General features: G+C 34.3%; 1 protein-coding gene across 3 annotated transcripts in view; it reads left to right on the top strand.

Moving 5' to 3' along the window:
- LOC123518454 (semaphorin-1A-like) overlaps positions 1–19,725 on the top strand; it is a 43,197-nt gene that overhangs the window by 18,113 nt on the left and 5,359 nt on the right. Inside the window, exons 5-14 of one of the 3 annotated variants that reach the window (XM_045279272.1) lie at positions 1,450–1,554; positions 2,206–2,294; positions 3,224–3,365; positions 3,749–3,951; positions 5,441–5,586; positions 5,944–6,032; positions 6,185–6,413; positions 7,112–7,332; positions 7,749–7,956; positions 12,063–12,110. In XM_045279272.1, coding sequence (XP_045135207.1) covers positions 1,450–1,554; positions 2,206–2,294; positions 3,224–3,365; positions 3,749–3,951; positions 5,441–5,586; positions 5,944–6,032; positions 6,185–6,413; positions 7,112–7,332; positions 7,749–7,956; positions 12,063–12,110 — 1,480 coding nt within the window. Of the gene's footprint in view, positions 1–1,449; positions 1,555–2,205; positions 2,295–3,223; positions 3,366–3,748; positions 3,952–5,440; positions 5,587–5,943; positions 6,033–6,184; positions 6,414–7,111; positions 7,333–7,748; positions 7,957–9,640; positions 9,759–12,062; positions 12,111–19,725 lie in introns of all 3 variants that reach the window. The other 2 variants (XM_045279274.1, XM_045279273.1) reach the window with 2 other exon arrangements.

Genomic DNA, 19,725 nt, shown 5'->3' with positions numbered 1-19,725 from the left:
AGATATTCTCCTCCTGTTTCTTCTTTTTTCTTTGCCTTTCCTATCCTCTTTTCCCCATTCCTTTAACATTATTCACACTTTCCTCGATTTTCCTAATTTGCCTTTATCTATTTTTCTCTTTTCCTTCTCCCCATTTCTTAACGTTTTTCTCCTGCTCTTCTTTATTCTCATCATTCTTCGTGCTCATTGTGCCATCTTTTCTCTTTCTCCACTGCATTACTTTTTTTTCCTCTCCTCCTCCTCCTCCTCCTCCAAGCCCTCTGGCACCATCCTTCACAGGAACAAAGAGAGTCCGAGGCTTTGTCTTTCGAGGCTTTTATCCCTCTCAGGTGGCGTAACTGTTTGCAAATAGAGCTGAATCCCAGAGTTGGGGACTCCACAAGCTCTTGACGTGGAGCCAATTCACCTTCTTACCTTTTCTGGGATCTTTCTCTCAATATTTTTCTTTATGCTGCCTGAAAGTTTGAGGTGGAGTTTCACTTTATTATTTCGTCTGTGCCTGGAATGATATAACTTTGATATTATTCTTTTGTCTCTTGTAGTCTAATGGCTCCTTTTTCATCTAGGTAGCGGAACAATTTGGTTCTATGTTTTTATCCGCTTCGAAGCTTTCCTTTTACGATAGTTTGTGTTCCTGTTATGAAATATCATATGAATTTGTTCGATTTGATTGCAGAATACATTACTGGATATAATTCCTTTATTTATTTTTTATTTATATTTTTATTTATTTATTTATTTTTTTTTTATTATTTTTTTTTTTTTTTTTTTTTTTTTTCATGAGGGACTGGCCAAGGGCAAGAATAGATCAGACACAATCACCTCTGTTATGCACTCAGCATGCACCCTCGCAAAACTCACACACACACACACACACACACACACACACACACACACACACACACACACACACACACACACACACACACACTTTTCGTATCTTTTCTTAAAAAAAAAAGACAGAAAAATCTTAGAAAATTTCAAATTCAGTGTTTATCTTGTTTCTTCACTAATGAAAGTATTGTTTTAAGTAAAATAACTACGTTTGATTTTGAAGATTTAAAACTTCAACATGCTCATGTTTCAAAAGCTAAAAAAATATCGATTATATATCGCTAGTTCAGAAATAGAAGAATCGGCGATACTGATAGATCGATAACGAAGGAAAAATAATTATCAGATAACCGATAACCCGATGTCGTTCTCGAAATAAATTGCCACGATAGTTTGTCGCGACAATGCCCATATGTGATTATAACTGAGGTTGTTGCGCTTTCTCTCTCTCTCTCTCTCTCTCTCTCTCTCTCTCTCTCTCTCTCTCTCTCTCTCGTAAAAATTGAATATTCTGTTAAGTGATAAACTCTAATGTATTTTTTTTTCTTTCCTGTCCACCCTCACCCTCCAACTGATGGGATGTGTGTGTGTGTGTATGTGTATGATGGGGAACAGATGACCAACTGTATGTAGCCACCATCGCGGACTTCGCGGGGCTGGAGCCGCTAATCTACCGCAACCCGCTGAGAACAGAGCAGTATGACCTAGCCACCCTCAATTGTGAGTAAACCAGAGTGCTGTATCTGAAGAAAATAATAGTAATAGATAAATAAAAATCAGCATATTTTGTGTAGATGTGGATCTTGGTAGTTATGTCCACCATGTTTGACTTTTAAATATAACTAACGTCCTCAAAGACTTTATCCATTAGATATCATCACACTATTGGGTTATATTCACCATCTTATATCATGGTCACAGTTTCACTACAACTTGTTTTCCACTGAAACGTGACTACTATTGTGGTTGTTAATACTTAATAACACTGGAGAGTTTTAGTGAAGTTTTGACAAAGAATACAAGTAATTATGATCATTCCCAAGTGTTAGGGCATGTGCCATTTTTCATCTAACTACTCTGTATTGGCTACACTTCAATTTATTCATTACTGCGACACTCTTCACTATGCCAACTGTCTTTCAGCGAGAATCGGGTATTTCTCAACTTAGTCGCTGTATGTGCTCCTCCATGCCCATCTCATTGTTGCCTGATTTTTTTTTTTTTTTTTTTAAGAATTTGTTCATAATCTTTTTATATTGTACCATTTTCATTCCTAAATCTGCAACCATTAGAACCAATAGTTGTACATTCATTAATCATCTTTTCATTTTTATTTTTTTCCTGCTTTTAATGAAATCCATAATGTTACAGATCCAAATTTCGTGAGTTCTTTTGCACTGGGAGACTTTGTATATTTCTTCTTCCGTGAAATTGCTGTGGAGTATCTTAACTGTGGCAAGGTGAGTGCCCCAGTGTGTTGTATTGTGTGTTGTACAATCGAGAGAAACAGTGTAAAGAGAAAGTTGTCTTCATGATCTAGATTGTAAGATTTGCTTGATTTTATATTATTTTTATACAATTGATTTAGAATGTTTCCTTCTATCAAGTCAATTGCCAAGCACCCTCCTGGGTTTAGCCCCATCTCATTGATTCACTCCTTGGAGATATGTGTCATGAGGCTGTCTGCCATCTGTACAGCCCTTGTGCACCATGCGTATGACCACACATCCACAGTGGAACTGCAACAATTTCTCACTTATGCAACTATTATTGTTATTATTATAGTTGTCATTGTAATTGTTGTTGTTGTTGTGGTTGTTGTTGTTGTTGTTGTTGTTGTTGTTGTTGTTGTTGTTGTTATTATTATTATTATGATTATTATTATTATTATCATTATTATCATTATTATTGTTGTTATTATTATTATTATCATTATTATTATTATTATTATTATTATTATTATTATTATTATTATTATTATTATTATCATTGTTGTTATTGTTATTGCCATTTCTTTTTCTTTTTTTTTCATTGAAGTTTGTATTTTCATTCATGAACTAAAGCAGAACTTTTCTTATTGAATCAACACTTATTTAGATGCCATTTATTCATATGAAATTTATACTTTTTTTTTTTTTTTTTTTTTTGTGTGTGTGTGTGTGTGTGTGTGTGTGTGTGTGTGTGTGTGTGTGTGTGTAGATTGCAGTTATTTTTCAGTTAGCATATTTCATGAACATATGCTTAAAGGCTCTAAAGAAACTTTCTTCAACTTTATTTCCTATAAAGGAATTATTGACAAGAACATATTTTCAGTTTTGTGATGTGTATCAATGCTACTGTAGCTATGTTTAATTGCTTGTATATATTAATAAACTCTTTCCTTCCTCAGACCCTGTATTCGCGAGTGGCCAGAGTCTGCCGCCATGACAAGGGTGGACCACACAAGTTCCGCAATAAGTGGACCTCCTACCTCAAGTCCAGACTCAACTGTTCCGTCTCAGGGGACTTTCCCTTTTATTTCAATGAGATCCGTAAGTACCTTCATTTATCGGCACTAATTCTTGTTCCTGTCTGCGTACATGTAAACTGTGTGCCTGCCTCTCTTTAGGTGTGTTTTAGGGAGAACAATTTTGTCAATATTAGTGTTTCTTCCTGTCTTTGTATATCTATTTTGATTATTCCTGTGTGTCTCTCTATGTGCTTCCATACTTCTGCGCATACATCTTTTTCAGTAATTTTTTTTTTTTTGCTCTCTCTCTCTCTCTCTCTCTCTCTCTCTCTCTCTCTCTCTCTCTCTCTCTCTCTCTCTCTCTCTCTCTCTCTCTCTCTCTCTCTCTCTCTCTCTCTCTCTCTTTTAGATCATATCTAACCATGTTTTCCAAGGTATAGTTCTCATTATTGCATCACCACACAGAGGCTGTCACAGACCCAGTAGAGGGACGCTATGGGGGTCACGCCACAACCCTGGTCTATGGTATCTTCACAACACCTGAGAATTCCATTCCTGGGTCAGCCATCTGCGCCTTCACTTTCCAGGACATCATGGATACGTTTGAAGGGCCTTTCAAGGGACAAACATCAGTACATGCCAATTGGTTGCCTGTGCAATCCACAAAGGTATGTCGCATAAATTACTTCTTTAAAAGAAATTCAAAAAGAAGAAGACTAGGATTGGGTCCTGGCACTGTCCATATTTTGTTCATATTTCCATATTAATGTGACACAAAAACATTACAATAGTAGTGTGATTAATATTGTAGTCTTTTTTTTTCTTTTTCTTTTTTTTCTATGTAAGAGGGAGAACTGCCAAGGGCAAAAAGACTAAATTAGAATAAAAGCCCACTAGAAGTGCAGTCTCCATAATAGATTAGACAAAATTAGTCAAAAGAGTGGGATAAATGTCTTCACACCTCTCTCTTAAAAGAAGTTAAGTCGTAGGAAGATGGAAATATAGAAGCAGGTAGGGAGTTCCACAGTTTTCCAGTGAAAGGTAAGAATGATTGAAAATACTGGTTGGTTAACTCTTGTATCAGAGGGTTGGACAGAATAGCAATGAGAGGAAGAAGAAAGCCTTGTGCAGCAAGATCAGTAGAACAGTTGGCATGAAAATAACAAAAAAAGATAGAAAGAGATGCAACCTTTTGGCAGTGAGCTGAAGGCAGTCAGTCAGAGGAGGGGAGATGATGAGATGAATAGCTTTTGATTCCACCCTATCTAATAAAGCTGTATGAATGGAACACCCCCAAACATGTGAAGAGTACTCCATACAAGGATGGATAAGGCCTTTATACAGAGTTAGCAGTTGGAAGGGCGAAGATGCCACAGAACATCTAACTTCATAGAAGCTGTTTTAGCAAGAGATGAGATGTAAAGTTTCCAGTTAAGATTATGAGTAAAGGACAGACCAAGGATATTTAGTGTGGAAGAGGGAGACAGTTGAGTGTCAATGAAGAAGAGGGGATAGTTGTCTGGAAGATTGTGTCGTGTTGATAGATGGAGGAATTGAGTTTTATAGGCATTGAAAACTACTAAGTTTTCTCTGCCCCAATCAGAAATCTTAGAGAGATCAGAAGTCAGGTGTTCTGTGGCATCCCTGTGTGATATGTTGACTTCCTTCTTTGTTGTTTAAGCTTTCCATACAACGGTTCTGGTTCTATATGTATTTATGACAACAAACATTCGTTATTGCTCTTTGCCTCCTTATAGGTTATATGCTACATATATTTACTTTTTAATTGCTGCTGTTTTAAAGTATGTATATAACAGCTCTTGAAGGAAGGCCAAATTTGTTCTGAGATCCATTGATATTTGTATCTAAAAAAAAGAATGTATGGAAGTTGTTGGAAGACAGAAAAGCTGTCCAAGTATTCTAGAGTATATGAGTGAAAAACATGAAGGTGAAGTTGTTGCATTATCAGGGTGGATGCAATAGTAATGTAATGGAGTATAAAATGTAATGTCAAATATTTTATGTTGAAAGGATCTATTACCTAAAAATGTCTCTCACTTTTATGATGCAGAATTCAGGAAAATTGAAAAGTAAATATATGTACAGTACTCTGAAAATGAAAGTAGATTACCTTAACACTATACAAAACTTCTTCAGGTCCCTGAACCCAGACCAGGCCAGTGTGTGAAGGATTCCAGTACACTGCCTGATGTCACTCTTAACTTCATCAAGTCTCATTCTCTCATGGATGAAGCGGTGCCTGCATTCTTTGGTCAACCCGTCATGATCAGCACCAGTTTTCGGTATGATAGTTTGAATACAACATTAAAAAAAGTGGTCAAATTAACTTTGCTTTTCCTAGACATGCTGTTGACATTTAAAATCTGTTCAGTAGTTGCCTTTGATATATTTTGGAAATAATCAGATCAGTCCTGCTTTGTTTTCACTATTTATCAGAATTATAGATTTAACCATTTCCTGTTGCACAGCTATGATTTTTATGCATTATGTTAAGAATTATATTTATTGTGAATCTCATAAATACTCCTTTTACAGGAATATCAGCCTGTTATGTAAATATCAGGGTAGATTATCATTTCAGTCATTCTGGCCCACCAGCTCTTTTATGAAAATTTCTAAGTTGTGTGTCTGCCTCTTAGGTACAGCGGACGGTTCACTGCCATCACGGTGGATCCTCAGGTGCGCACCGCTACTAAGAAAGCATATGACGTACTCTTCATTGGAACAGGTAAGTTAATTCCTGGGCATTAGTTACTGAACATTTGTTTTGACTCACTACATGATTAGTACATACTTTCTCTGTCACATTATGATACATATATACACATTTTTTTTACATAAACTTTGCCATATGACATTTTTCTTTCCTGTATCCTGCAGATGATGGGAAAGTGATCAAGGCCATCAACACCAAATCAGCTGACTCATATCAGGAAGTTGACCCATATATCATTGAGGAGATTTCAGTGTTTCCTTCCCATGTTGCTGTCACCGTCCTTCGGGTAATAAGACCCAGAGGGAAGTCTCCGCGCCTCCTAGTGGGATCACACTCTAGAATCTACACCATTGCTCTGGCTCGTTGCTACAAAGACAAGATAATGTCCTGCAGGTAAAAGTTTTAGCATACTCATATTAACTCACTAAGTACAGGTTTGATGTTGAAATAGTACAAGTGTTTCATCCAGTGGCGAAATGCATGATAATTTTACATGGGACAAAACCTGAAAATGCCACCGATGAAAGTTATGAAAATGTGAGATTAGGTATAATACACTTGTTTATTATGTACACCTATATTATACTGTACATACATTTGCGTGTCTTAAATTTTGCAAAGTCTAAAATCATAGTCTGAACATCAATATTCTTAGTAGCCTCACTTGTGGTGCCTCTGAGAAATGTACTACCTGGTGCATTTGCCCCTCTCGCCCCCTATAACTATGCCACTATCAGTTCTTCATCATTATCTATTATTGACAAACCTAGTATATATCCTTGTTTCTAGCCTTGATTTTCATCTTACAGTCACTGCTTTCACACAAATTTTTTATGACATGCCATCTTTCATTAAACAAAATATCAGTATTAAGTCAAAAATGTTGGAATTAATGGTGCAACAAAGTCTTTCTCATGTATTTAAGAACTTAAATGTCCAAATAAAAATACAATATCTCCCTTCATATGTCGCATTGACTTAGTTTGACTTTTATTTGTTTTTAAAAGTTTTCATGCCATACTCCTTATGTGAACAAAAAATTGAATCATCAATATACTTTGTACTTTCATATCTTCCTTTGGCACCAACAGTGAATGTGTGGCCCTACAAGATCCCTACTGCTCATGGTATAAGGATATACGCAAGTGTCAACTAACTACTCAAGACAAGGAGTCAATCCAGAATGTGAGTGAAGGTGTACATAGTGACTGCGGCAAGCCTGAAATAAAGACCAAAGAACCTTCTGCGTCAGTTGACAAATGGGACACAACTGGTTCACCTCCCACTGATTACGGACACACAAATAATAGAGGTATGTTGTCTCTGAAGGATTATAAGAAAATATTGTTGTTTCTGTGCACATTAAGAAAAAAGCACATCAGCAGGACTTCTAGATCAGTTTAGCCTACATTAATTATAGTTCATACATAATTTTTTTATATCTTGCTATAGAATTACTGTTTTTTTAACTGATTCTTAAACTGTAGTATTAATACATTATTACAGTACAAATATTCTTCCATTTTTTCTCACCACAAATCACATTCATTTAAACTATATTCTTGCTCAGTTTTTTTGTTGATGTTTTCACCATACTCTTTTTTAACCTTATGATAATAACCACTTATGTATGAAGAATTGTAATTTAATCTTATTACAATTTTTTGAAGACACTTTTATCTTTATATTTGTAGTGTATTAATATGTCTCTTATTCATGTCCATTCAGATCGCAAGCTTCCCAGCACCACAAGCGTCCCTCTTCAGTTCACTGCTGAAACTCTTGCTATTGCTGTAGCATCAGCAACCATTGGTGCACTTATATTAGGATTCATCACTGGATTTTTCTGTGGCAAGAAATGCAACAAGGATGAGGACAACCAGCTGTATGCCGACACTGACTACGAATATTTTGACCAAAGGCAGAACCCAAATAGGTTAGTAATTTCATGATATTCTTTTTTCTTAAATGTATATGTTCATAAGGAGAGATTAGTGATAGCGTGGGATAATAAATCAATAGGTATTGTAATTATTCTAGTAACTTGTGCATTTCTATTTTATTGATTTTTAGTATGTTACTATTTTGCTTTCTCTTATATTCTAGTTTTTGCCACCAGTCATGCAGGGTTGTCTAAAGGTGATTTGGTGCTAACAAATCATGTTGGCTTTTAACAAAAACAAATAATAGTTGTTTTCTCAAAAGCTATAAGAAATGGATTTGTTCATAACTTAGCACAGAAAAGTATCATAATATTTAATGAATTCTCAGTACATATTTAGTAAAAAAGAAAGAAAATAAATGTTGTGTGTATATATATATATATATATATATATATATATATATATATATATATATATATATATATATATATATATATATATATATATATATATATATATATATATATATATATATATATATATATATATATATATATATATATATATATATATATATATATATATATATATATATATATATATATATATATATATATATATATATATATATATATATATATATATATATATATATATATATATATATATATATATATATATATATATATGTACACACACACACACACACACACACACACACACACACACACACACACACACACACACACACACACACACACACACACACCACAATAATTAGCTTGGTGAGATCATACTACATAAATAGAAAAATATTCACAAAGTGTTATTATATCTATTGTTGTGCAACATTATCATTATCAATGTTTGCATATTAATTTTGGCTGTCTAATGAGAAGCTTAAAGCCCAGGATACTAATCAAATAACTTTGCATCACCACACCGCTACACCTACCAATGTTCTTATCTGTAACAGTGAAGTGTAGCTAAACTAAAGTTAAAATCATACATACCTCAAACATGGGTATGCTTCTTATTTTCATTTGCCCTTATTAGATCATTGATAGCTTGCTTACATTGTGCTGGTATACTGGTTAAAGGTATTTAATGGCTTGTTTATAACCTCAATATAAAATGTACAAGACCTTCAAGGGAATTCATTAGATTTGTGCAGCTGATGTGCTTTTTGTACATGTGATTTTATTATGCTCTTATTTGGACAACCCTGTTTATACCGTACATTTGTGAAAGTTTAGAAAGAGCCTTTTGCCAAAATAGCATTTCTCCATGAACACTGCAGCTCTTATGTCCTTTTCCTACAAAGTTTTAATTGTGTTCAAGGTGAAAATTTAACTTGTGTTATTCTTTGAGTGATTTAACTATTTTCATTTAGTGCTGTGAAACCTAACAGTTTATGCTCTTGATGTAGTTCCTATAGATTAATTCATCTCTTACACATTATTTTTTTTTCCCCATTTTCTTATTTAAGTCCAGAAATCCTCTAGCAAGGACAGCCCTGTATCAGCCAAATAAGAATTATGCTTCAGAACTAATGTCAGTGATGTATAGGTTATTATTGGCATTAGTTTAACCTTTCCTCAAGCCCTTATGGTTTCCACTTGTTTTGTGGATCTTCATGTGTCTCATTGTCTGTGTCATGAAGATTTATGAGCATCCCTTAAACTTTTGATTGGCGAGTAACACCTATTGACTTACTCTAATTTGTAAATGGTAAAGCGGTCAAGCTGGGGAGTTTGGGGCCATGGCAGTGATGAACACTGGCTGCGTTCAGTATCCCGCGTCACAGCCTGATGCGCCTCCTCACTTCCACCCACCTCCCAACAAGCTCTCAGAGGTACTATGCTTCAGAGGTCACTAAAAGTAAAGACTCTTAACATTGCCACCGCGGCTAGAAACTTTCACTGTAGCCTTATTCACTTTGCTGTGGTCAATAACAAGATTCAAGTTTCTGAGCCACGTTGGCATGAGCAAGGGCTGCTGCACTATCACTGTAGAGGTGAGATGCTGGACACCTATCAGTGGGATGTGCTGGAGACTCATGCTAGGGTTGGCAGCTCGCTAGGACCCTACAAGCTTTGCCCTTTTGCCATTGAATTGGCATTTAACAAGCATTATTGAAGTGCATGACTACTGACCATTTTGACTCAACTTGTTAGGTGTATTTTCACTCAACTGCAAGTCCAGATTAACTGGTAATTGAGTGACTGTGTTTACTGAGGGCTATAAGATCTTTACCTGTGCTGGTTCTCTCAACAAGTGGAAATCATGGTATGCCATTATACTGTCTTATTATTTAATGAAAATGCTTTTTCTTGCTTTATTTTTGCTTGTCTTCATTTGGTTATTTTCTTTCATTCCACTAATGCATTAGTGGAATAGCTGGAGACAAGTTATAAATTTTATTTGATTTTTAGTAAATTTATTTAAAGCAATCAGAGCTCCAGCCTTGAGGATTGAAGTAAATCATAATTACATAATATTCAGGAACTTTAAGTCTTACATTGAAATGCAAAATTTGTCAGAAAATAAGGAAATTATATTAGAAATATGTACAGTACCTTCTGATGAGCCATTTGAGTATGGCTTTAGGCCCAGTTAGCCTCTTTATCACTTGTCTTTAAGATTTTCTCTTTGTAAGATTTCTCTTAGTGGACAACTCTTATAATCATGGAGCTTTACATATTTTATTATGTTTATCTTATTTAGTCATTTTTATTTAGTTTGTGGGATTTGTATATATGCAGTAGACCTTTATTATGTCACATACTTTATACAGGAACTCTTGTGCTTACAAGCTACAAAATATGAAAGTACACTCAATCCCTAGTTCTATTTCATTCAAGGAAAGCCTCCTGAGTAGTGTGGACAGGATTTGAATCTGTAAGGGAGGAAGTGAAGAGGGTTGTGCAATTTTGATATCTGGCAGAATATGAAAAGTATTAGACTGGATATACATAGTTGGAAGGCTACAAGAATAATCCATTGAAAGTGTACGGTTGGAATATTGAAGTATGCCTGGGTATTAGTGGATATACATCACTTACCAGTGAACATGAGAATGTTAAAAGGAAAGAGGAACAAAATTATGAAATTTGTCATTCAAAATAAACTCAAGAAATGAGGAATGGTGATTTTAATGTTACATGAATGCAGATAGTGAGCAATGAAAACCTAGAGAAGGTGGTGAGCAAATGGGGAGCACACTATGGCAAAATGATAGTGGCAAGTGCTTGGTGAATGAATGTGGGAAAGAAAGATAATGCAAGGACAAAAGAAAACAAGGGAGGAAGATGAAAAGAGAGTTATATGAAGGAAAATCTGAAAGAAAAGTATAGATGCAAGTGGGAAATAGAAGAGGAACAAAAATCTCTTTATATGAAATATAAATAGATGCTAAAAGGAGAATAACTTTGAAATACAACTGAAGGAGTTCTTACATGACAATTTTTACCTCTTAAATTGTTTCTTAGATTAATTCATTGTTTGAGGAAAAACACTTAATTGGTTTATGTTATCAAAGGAAAATGTAGTAAAATTTTCTGTTAATGATTTTTCATTTTTATTTAAAAAGCAAGATTAAGGTGTATTAGGTACATCATCATATCAGAATATCATTATTATCATATGATTCATAAGTATAAGAGAATCAATATTTTCTTCATAGTTTAGGGAATCATGTTGCATACAAAAAAATTCTTCAGAGAAGTCAATACTCAGATAAAAGATAATTGTGAAAACTATGTAATTGAAATAACAAAAAATTTCCCCATATATGTGAAACTTAATCCAAAAATATACATTTATGGTGGCAAGTAACGGGTTTGAGTGTACTTAAGCATATACAATTACGAAGTTGAGTATCAATAATACCCAACAAACTGTACTAAAAAAGATTCACTTGAGCACAAGAAAGACTACAAATATTAATATACACCATGCTTTGCTGTATTTCATGATTTAGACTTTGCTACATTCATTATCTCCACTTCTACAGAAGCACAGGTCATAAACAGGCTGTTTTCATAACTGACTTGAGAAGCACCCTTTATGGCTCATGTTATACACAGTCTGCAAAAGAAATGTGCCACTCAATTATTGTCACTAGATTTTCATGGTGTTTCTTGCCCACTGTTTTCAGTTATCTTCATCACTCTTTCAATCAGAAATCTTCCATACACCTTACCAGGTATGCTTTATAATCTTCTTTCTTTTTACTTTCTTTCTTTTCTTTTATTTAGCTACCACATTCATCTTTACCTCCTTTGTCTTTATGAAATGGCACATAATATTTTGGCTCTGACCCAGTCCTCTGGTACTCTACTGTTTCTAAGCCAGCTTATGTACTGAATGCCTCCAGTCTGTCAGAAATTCACCTCCATATATCAGCATTTCAGCTGTTACTTTGTTAATTCCAGGAGTCTTTCCCGACCTCAGTCCCTTAGCTTTTATTCTTGCTTCTGTCTTTAATGCATATTAGTTCCTGTATGTCATATCCCCATAGAAGAAATAAGATAATATGGGATGAAAAGGGAAAGTCCCGCAAATGAATTGTACTGCTTTAGTGTGTTAGTTTATTACAAGCGGAACATTTCTTTTGCGGACACTTGTGGATAAGAAAAACATTTTCATGTCTTTAAATACTACTGCCATTTTTAATTTCACTTGATAGATCAGAGAAACATAAAATAAGATACTGGATTGGCAGATCGGACTTCAGTTGTAAGTCTGTTGTGCTTCTTGTTGATAACTCCATTTCATGTACTGATTAATTTTGGAATTTTGTTCAAAATTCAATTACTAGTTAAGTAAAATACCATTGCAATGTACAGATTGAAAATAGTAACAGCTGAAAAATTACATTGCCTGTGCAATGCATACAAAATCATGAAATGAAAAATATAAATTTGCATGGAAGAATTCTTATAATGCAAAGATGATTAGATATTACAGAAATTGAGAAGTGTGGAGGTGAAAGAACAGTTAAACACTTGCACTGAAAACAAGCATGGCTGAGTGAAAATATGCAGAAGCATGAGAGTAAATGTGATGTTCTTTGGGTGATGAGGAAGGGGATTGCAGCACCGAGACATAAATCAAATTAATATGGATAAATTGTACATATGTATGTAATGAAGCTGAAAAAAAAAATATTTTAGGAAGATGCTGAAGGCAGGCTAATTAGTGTTTAAAAACTAGGCACCTGTTTGCATCAATATAGCAGAAGATGAACTAGAGGAAGACAGTAGTGGTGGCAGTGGTAGATATGATGGTGTTGGTGATAGTTAAGTCAATGGTGATTGCAAACTTCTGTGACTTTTTGTATTTAAGTCTAATTGAGCACAGCTCATCCACACATTTGGCCTGTGAGGCTATAGTCATAAACTGTAACTTATTACTAACACTGAGCCAAGTAAGACTGGTAGGACTTTATCTAATCATCTATAGACACAGTTGCACTGGGCAGCCCTTCTCTTGAGCAGTTTTCTCTGGAGAATGATTAGTTCATGATGTAAAAACTAAATGTGTTGTTTATACAAGGCAACAATATACAGTGCTGCAAAAATATCGTGAAAGTAAATAACATGGGGATGCACTATTCACAGTAAATAGTTGATGATTTAGAAGAGCTCAGCCAGAAAACAAATCTTGTCAAATGTATGATCTGCCTCTCTTTCTTTTTTCTGATGGTTTTTTTTCATTATGGCATTATTGTTTATTAACCATTATATATTGAGTAGTTTTAGGTTTAACTTTAAATTGAGCCCAATTTGCTGCAAAATATATGTTTATAGAAAGAAATAATAATGTTTTCCTCAAACAAGTTGAATTATGAAAAATATAGAACATTTTTTCTATGAATTAAAACAAATGCATACACTGAGAATAGAGCATGAAACCAAGATATATATTTTTGACTTTTAAGATGAAATAGATATGGCAGGCAACTAATTGAAAACATTACTAAAATTGATGAAGCAGGATGGTAATATGAACTGTCATGAAGAAGCATAACTTCACACTTGAAGAAGATCAGGCAGCATGTGGTGTGCATCATTAACTACTCCTGCCTACCATACTGTTGCAATTTCAAGTCCCAGAGCCAGTGGGCAGCAACCACTTGTTTTGATGCAGTGCAGTGTGACCAGTGTAGATCGATATGGTGATGTTAGCTCAGCCTTAGATCACCAATGACAGTTATATCATGACCATTATGACTAATTTCAGCCAGTTCTTATTACACTACGCCATGACATGAGCTCTACCATGTTAAAATCCTTTAAGAGATTTCAACAATACCTTGGAAATACACAAGTTATGTAGTATTTGTATTTTTACAAGATATGTAATATATGTATTTTTTCTAACAATGAGAAATTGGTCTAAATGCTAACGAGTTTAGTTGTGTAAAGCAACAGCTAGGGATAAATACCCATTCATAATGCAACACACACATCAGTCAGAAAAGAAAACTTCACCATGGTTCACTGTAACTGTCCTGCCATTACACAGCTTTCTTTATCCTTTTGGGAATCCTTTTTCTTCTCCTTTTTGTTTTTTTTTCCTGGTGTATGTATTTCTTGGCACTACATGTATTCTGAATACTAGGAACTCTCTAAACAGTATCATTTTCTTTTGATGTAGCTACACATAGAATACATGTTTTCTTCTTTCTAACCTTAAACTCAAAGAATCTTTACAGCTGCAACAACTATTGTAATATTTTAATATTTTGAATTCTAAAATATTATAAAATTTTTCTGAAGGATGAGGCATTGAGATGACCAGCAATTGAACTCTTAATAGGATACACACAACTTCACACTAATCAGATTATGATCCAGCTGGAATTCAGACAACTTTGACGGTCCTTCCACCATAGATAAGTAGCACTAGGTGTCATATCATAGGGAGGCGGTGGCATAGTGGATAAGGTGGTGAGCGTGGGATCGGGCAGACGTCCATGCATAGGTTCGAATCCCACCACGTACAGCCTTAAAACACTTTGCCATTTGTCGAGTGGTTTAAAGTTACCTACATGTCACCATGATACCCAGGTTCTAGGTGGTTACACTCAAGATGAGCTTGGGTGGTGATATGGGCCCTAATATGGGTACCACTATAAATAAAATTGCCTGCGCCACTAATGGGTGGAAGCTGAACAGCGCTTCCCATACACTCTTCAAGTGTGCCTACAGGTGCTATAGGCCTTACCGTAAAAAAAAAAATAATAATAAATAAATAAATAAAAAAAATCATGAAAAAAAAAGATGCTTAACACAGAATTCATATAATAAGGAAACTGTACACTTTTATCTGATAGTTACAATATGCTGAGACATACAAGAAAATTATGGAAAGAAATGGTTTACCCCCAGTTTAGACTTTAAATAAAAACGTAGTTTACTAGTAAATGAGAATATGAATATAAGCTATAGTAGACATTATGAACCAGTGCCTGAATGGAAGTTAGCACCCCCAGCCAGTGGGCTTGGCATAGCAGTAAGTGTAGCTCATTGGAGAGGTTTAAAATACTAGAATACTTTTCCATCAGACTGGATTGAAGAGGTTTTAGCTAAGATAAAAAATAGATAAGTAAGTAAAAAAAAAGTATCTTACATCTGAATATTAAATGTTTAGTATTATACTCAAATTCAAATCTCATGGTAATGCCCACATTGTCAGGTACATGCTGGAACCTCCTAGCACTAAACTTTCTGGCTATTTTTCATCTAGAGTATTTATCAGAAATCACTTGTGATTTGCAAAGAAAATATTCACGTTGTTCATATAAGGTGCCTGTACATTAATACATTAATAAGCAAAATGATAGGTTCTTATTGAATTACAATGTGATCAGTAGTCTTCCACACTCCATCCTGGCAATCCTGCAATGCTGCATTTCCAGTTCTCGAATGTGACTCCTTGTGGTGAGCACACAGGTAGATATTCATTACTGCCAGAGTATTTTTTTTCAGTGCTGCAGAGCTATTTGTTGCTATGTACATTTATGTTCTGAACAATGTAGCATTCACTTGGCTTCAAGTAGTAGAAGAATAAAAGCTCTGGCTCATGTTCCTGCTCATTCAAGTGTGCATGTAGTACTATTTTTCATGTAGTACTGTGTTTTATAAGAATTTACAAAGCTTGTCTGAAAATGTATTGCTTAGAATTTGTTTCAAGAAAATGAACAAATATCATTAAAAATTATATATATATATATATATATATATATATATATATATATATATATATATATATATATATATATATATATATATATATACAAATAGTATAGGTAAAATGCTGATTTGCTTATCTATAAAGCAAATTGATGAATAACACAAGTGACAGGTTAAGTTTCTGATTTATTGGAAATGCATTCAACCATTTTCAAGTTTGTCTTTTTTTTTGTTTGTTTTTTTTACATAAATGTTTATGGTAACAATACTGTCAGCACTCTTTGTACCTATATATATATATATATATATATATATATATATATATATATATATATATATATATATATATATATATATATATATATATATATATATATATATATATATATATATACACAATGGAATCACTTTTTTTTTCTTCTTTTTTCATTATCAATATCATGTCAGTTTTCTAAGCTGCATGATTTACAGGATACTTTTCTTGTTCTTTAATTGTTTTCTGATGATACTACAAATAATTTTCATCAGTACATTGCAGTGGTATTACATTAAGATTATAAATATGTATTTTTAAGGAATTTCTAAAAGAACTTGTGAGGATTCAAGGTCTTTATTTAATCTGAAATTCATTTAATTTTAAACTTACATTGAAAGGATTACTTAGATTGTGATATAAGAGGTTTACTGCATATGATACAGATAGATATATAGGTAGGTACTATATAGATAATAAATAGCTGGTAGATTTATATACATGTATAGACACATGAAGATAGATTCTCAAACTTCTCTTCATGATTTTCTTTTCTTTAATTGTTTAACCCTGTTCCAGTAGTATTGCATTTTCTCCTCCAATGATTGGCTAGGAATGAGGCCATAGCCCAGTTCTGGAATGCCAATGTATATTTTCACCAGTTGGCTGAAGAATGATTGCTGAAAAGAAGAAAAATAAAATGGAAATAATAATTGGCCTGGAAATACTGATAATGTGTCATGATGAAACTTTTATTGATTATTCTTCCATCTTGTAGCTGCCACCTTTTTCAAATTTGGCATATCCAACACTAGTTAAGCATCTAAACACCTGGTATTGTTGGTTATCAAAAATATTAAGTTGAGATTTTTTGTGTAAATCCAAAACCTTGAACACAATAGAAGTAACAAAGCATTTCATTGAATCAGCCCCTTGGGATGTATTTATTCTTTGGGTGTTATCTCTTGGCATATTTAGCTATTCACCCACTATAAACCACCAAAAACAAACTCTAATGAATGTCATGCATGCTTATAATAATAAAGTAGTCTCTAGGTAGTATTAGTAGTTTTATGCTGTTACTATATCCTATCTGGCAGCTCCTGTGCATGAATTTATCATGCTGGCTTTTTTTTCCACAGGTGGCTAAGTATGGACTACCATTTCCTAGTCTGAAATTTTAATACTTTGCTATTACTAATGCTAATTTTAATGCTTGTACTAACTTTGGTATTATTAATGACATTGTGTGTATCTGTGTATAGGTGGCATAAGCTAGCTCTAAGGTATCTTGAGCTGGTGCATACAGTATGAGGCTAAAGCAGTTCTCTTATAATGATATATTTTTTTAAGCAAGTAACATAGTAATTTTTTTTCTCTCTCTCCACTTTGTATGAATCTCATTATTGAATTGACAGTGAGCTCAGTTTCCATGAGTCTTTGAAAATTACTCCAGTATGATTTGTCCATAGTTGTTTCCAAACAGCCATGGAACAGCATTTCTCAAAAGAGTGTGATGGAGTGTGGATGAGTCCAGAACTGATGATTGGATCATTGAAAGGCTATTACTAAGATGATGATATCATAGATTTCCTTTTTGCTGTGTGAGGCAATTGGATGATGATGATGCATACTTTTTAGATATATACTTATTTGGGGGATTTTTACTCTTTAATATTTCTTTCATGAAGATTTTTCTTAATTTTGGTGCCTTTGTACCTCTTTCTTTGTTTAACATATAGTACAAATTAGATAATATATTCTTGTCATTTTAATTTATGAACTGCTTTATATCAGATGCTTTCAAAATTCTTCATACATTATTGAAATTTTTGGAAATTTGTATCCTTAAATTACTTTTTTCACAACTGATATTGGCAGATAGCATACACACACGCAGACACCACACACATACACACACACACACACACACACACACACACACACACACACACACACACACACACACACACACACACACACACACACACACACACATACATGGGCCCGGTAGCTCAGTGGTTAGAGCGCTGGCTTCACAAGCCAGAGGACCGGGGTTCGATTCCCCGGCCAGGTGGAGATATTTGGGTGTGTCTCCTTTCACGTGTAGCCCCTGTCCACCTAGCAGCGAGTAGGTACGGGATGTAAATCGAGGAGTTGTGACCTTGTTGTCCCGGTGTGTGGTGTGTGCCTGGTCTCAGGCCTATCCGAAGATCGGAAATAATGAGCTCTGAGCTCGTTCCGTAGGGTAACGTCTGGCTGTCTCCAGAGACTGCAGCAGATCAAACAGTGAAACACACACACACACACACACACACACAAGGAGGAAATCATAATGAAGAATAAGGAAGAAAGAGATCTGGGAGTGGTTATTCAAAATACCCTTACCCTAGAAAGGCAAATAAGTTGGATATTTGGCTTGATGTACAAAATGTTAATGAATAAGTATTAGGGTGGAGTTTCATTACATGGACAAAGTATGAAATTTACAACTCATATTTTGGCTTGCAAGTTGAAGCAAAAAATCAACCTAGTAACAGCTCACATCTTGAATTTCTTATCTGCAGAGGCACTCAAGTCAAGTTTTCACTACAGAAAAGCAGTTAGATAAAATAGATTAAAAAGCTTGGTAACACTGCCCATGAGCAGCTGTGATCATCTTGAGAGAGGTAAACAAAGGTAGTGCATAGTGCTATGACTCATTTTGATGCATACAAGTTCTTGGCATAATTTGTATTCCAAAGTGGATGTTTACCAAGGTACCACTGTATTCCATATACATTGTAAGAGTCAGTAGAACATCACTTTCAGTTTTGGAAAGGTGAAAAATACTCAAATATATAGGCATTTTTTCCTTCTCTATTGCTTCTCTATGTCACTCCTTTCCTTTATGTTAGGCAGTCACAATCACCTAATATTTATCTCTCCTTCAGAGCTTAATACTATTATCTTTCCATTCCTGTATTCATCAACAAATATATACCCTGTGATTCATCCTTAAGATACAAACACAGATCTTTCTTCATTAACTTCTTTTTTTTTGTGTATTTTACAGATAACATCTTAAGAAAATATTCTTCCTTGACTGCTCTTACTTTCTGTAACTATCCTTCATTTCTGTTTTTCCATACTTCCTTCTAACTCTTTCTCACCTCCTCTGGCATATTCCTTCTTATAGCACCTCTGTGCATACTTTATATTTTATATATACTTTATTTCTTGTTCATCATGCTTTCCCTTTTATTTTACCTTTACATGATTTATATTCTGTTTCTCTTCATGTCTATAGCTGTTTCTGTGCAAGTCTTGAAGGGTTCACTTGCTTACAAAGGCTAAAACAGTTATCACTGAGAAACATGGGATACTGA

This window comes from Portunus trituberculatus, chromosome 43, assembly GCF_017591435.1.
Source record: "Portunus trituberculatus isolate SZX2019 chromosome 43, ASM1759143v1, whole genome shotgun sequence".
Classification (NCBI taxonomy): Eukaryota; Metazoa; Arthropoda; class Malacostraca; order Decapoda; family Portunidae; genus Portunus; species Portunus trituberculatus.
This window is presented reverse-complemented; position numbering and strand designations above follow the sequence as displayed.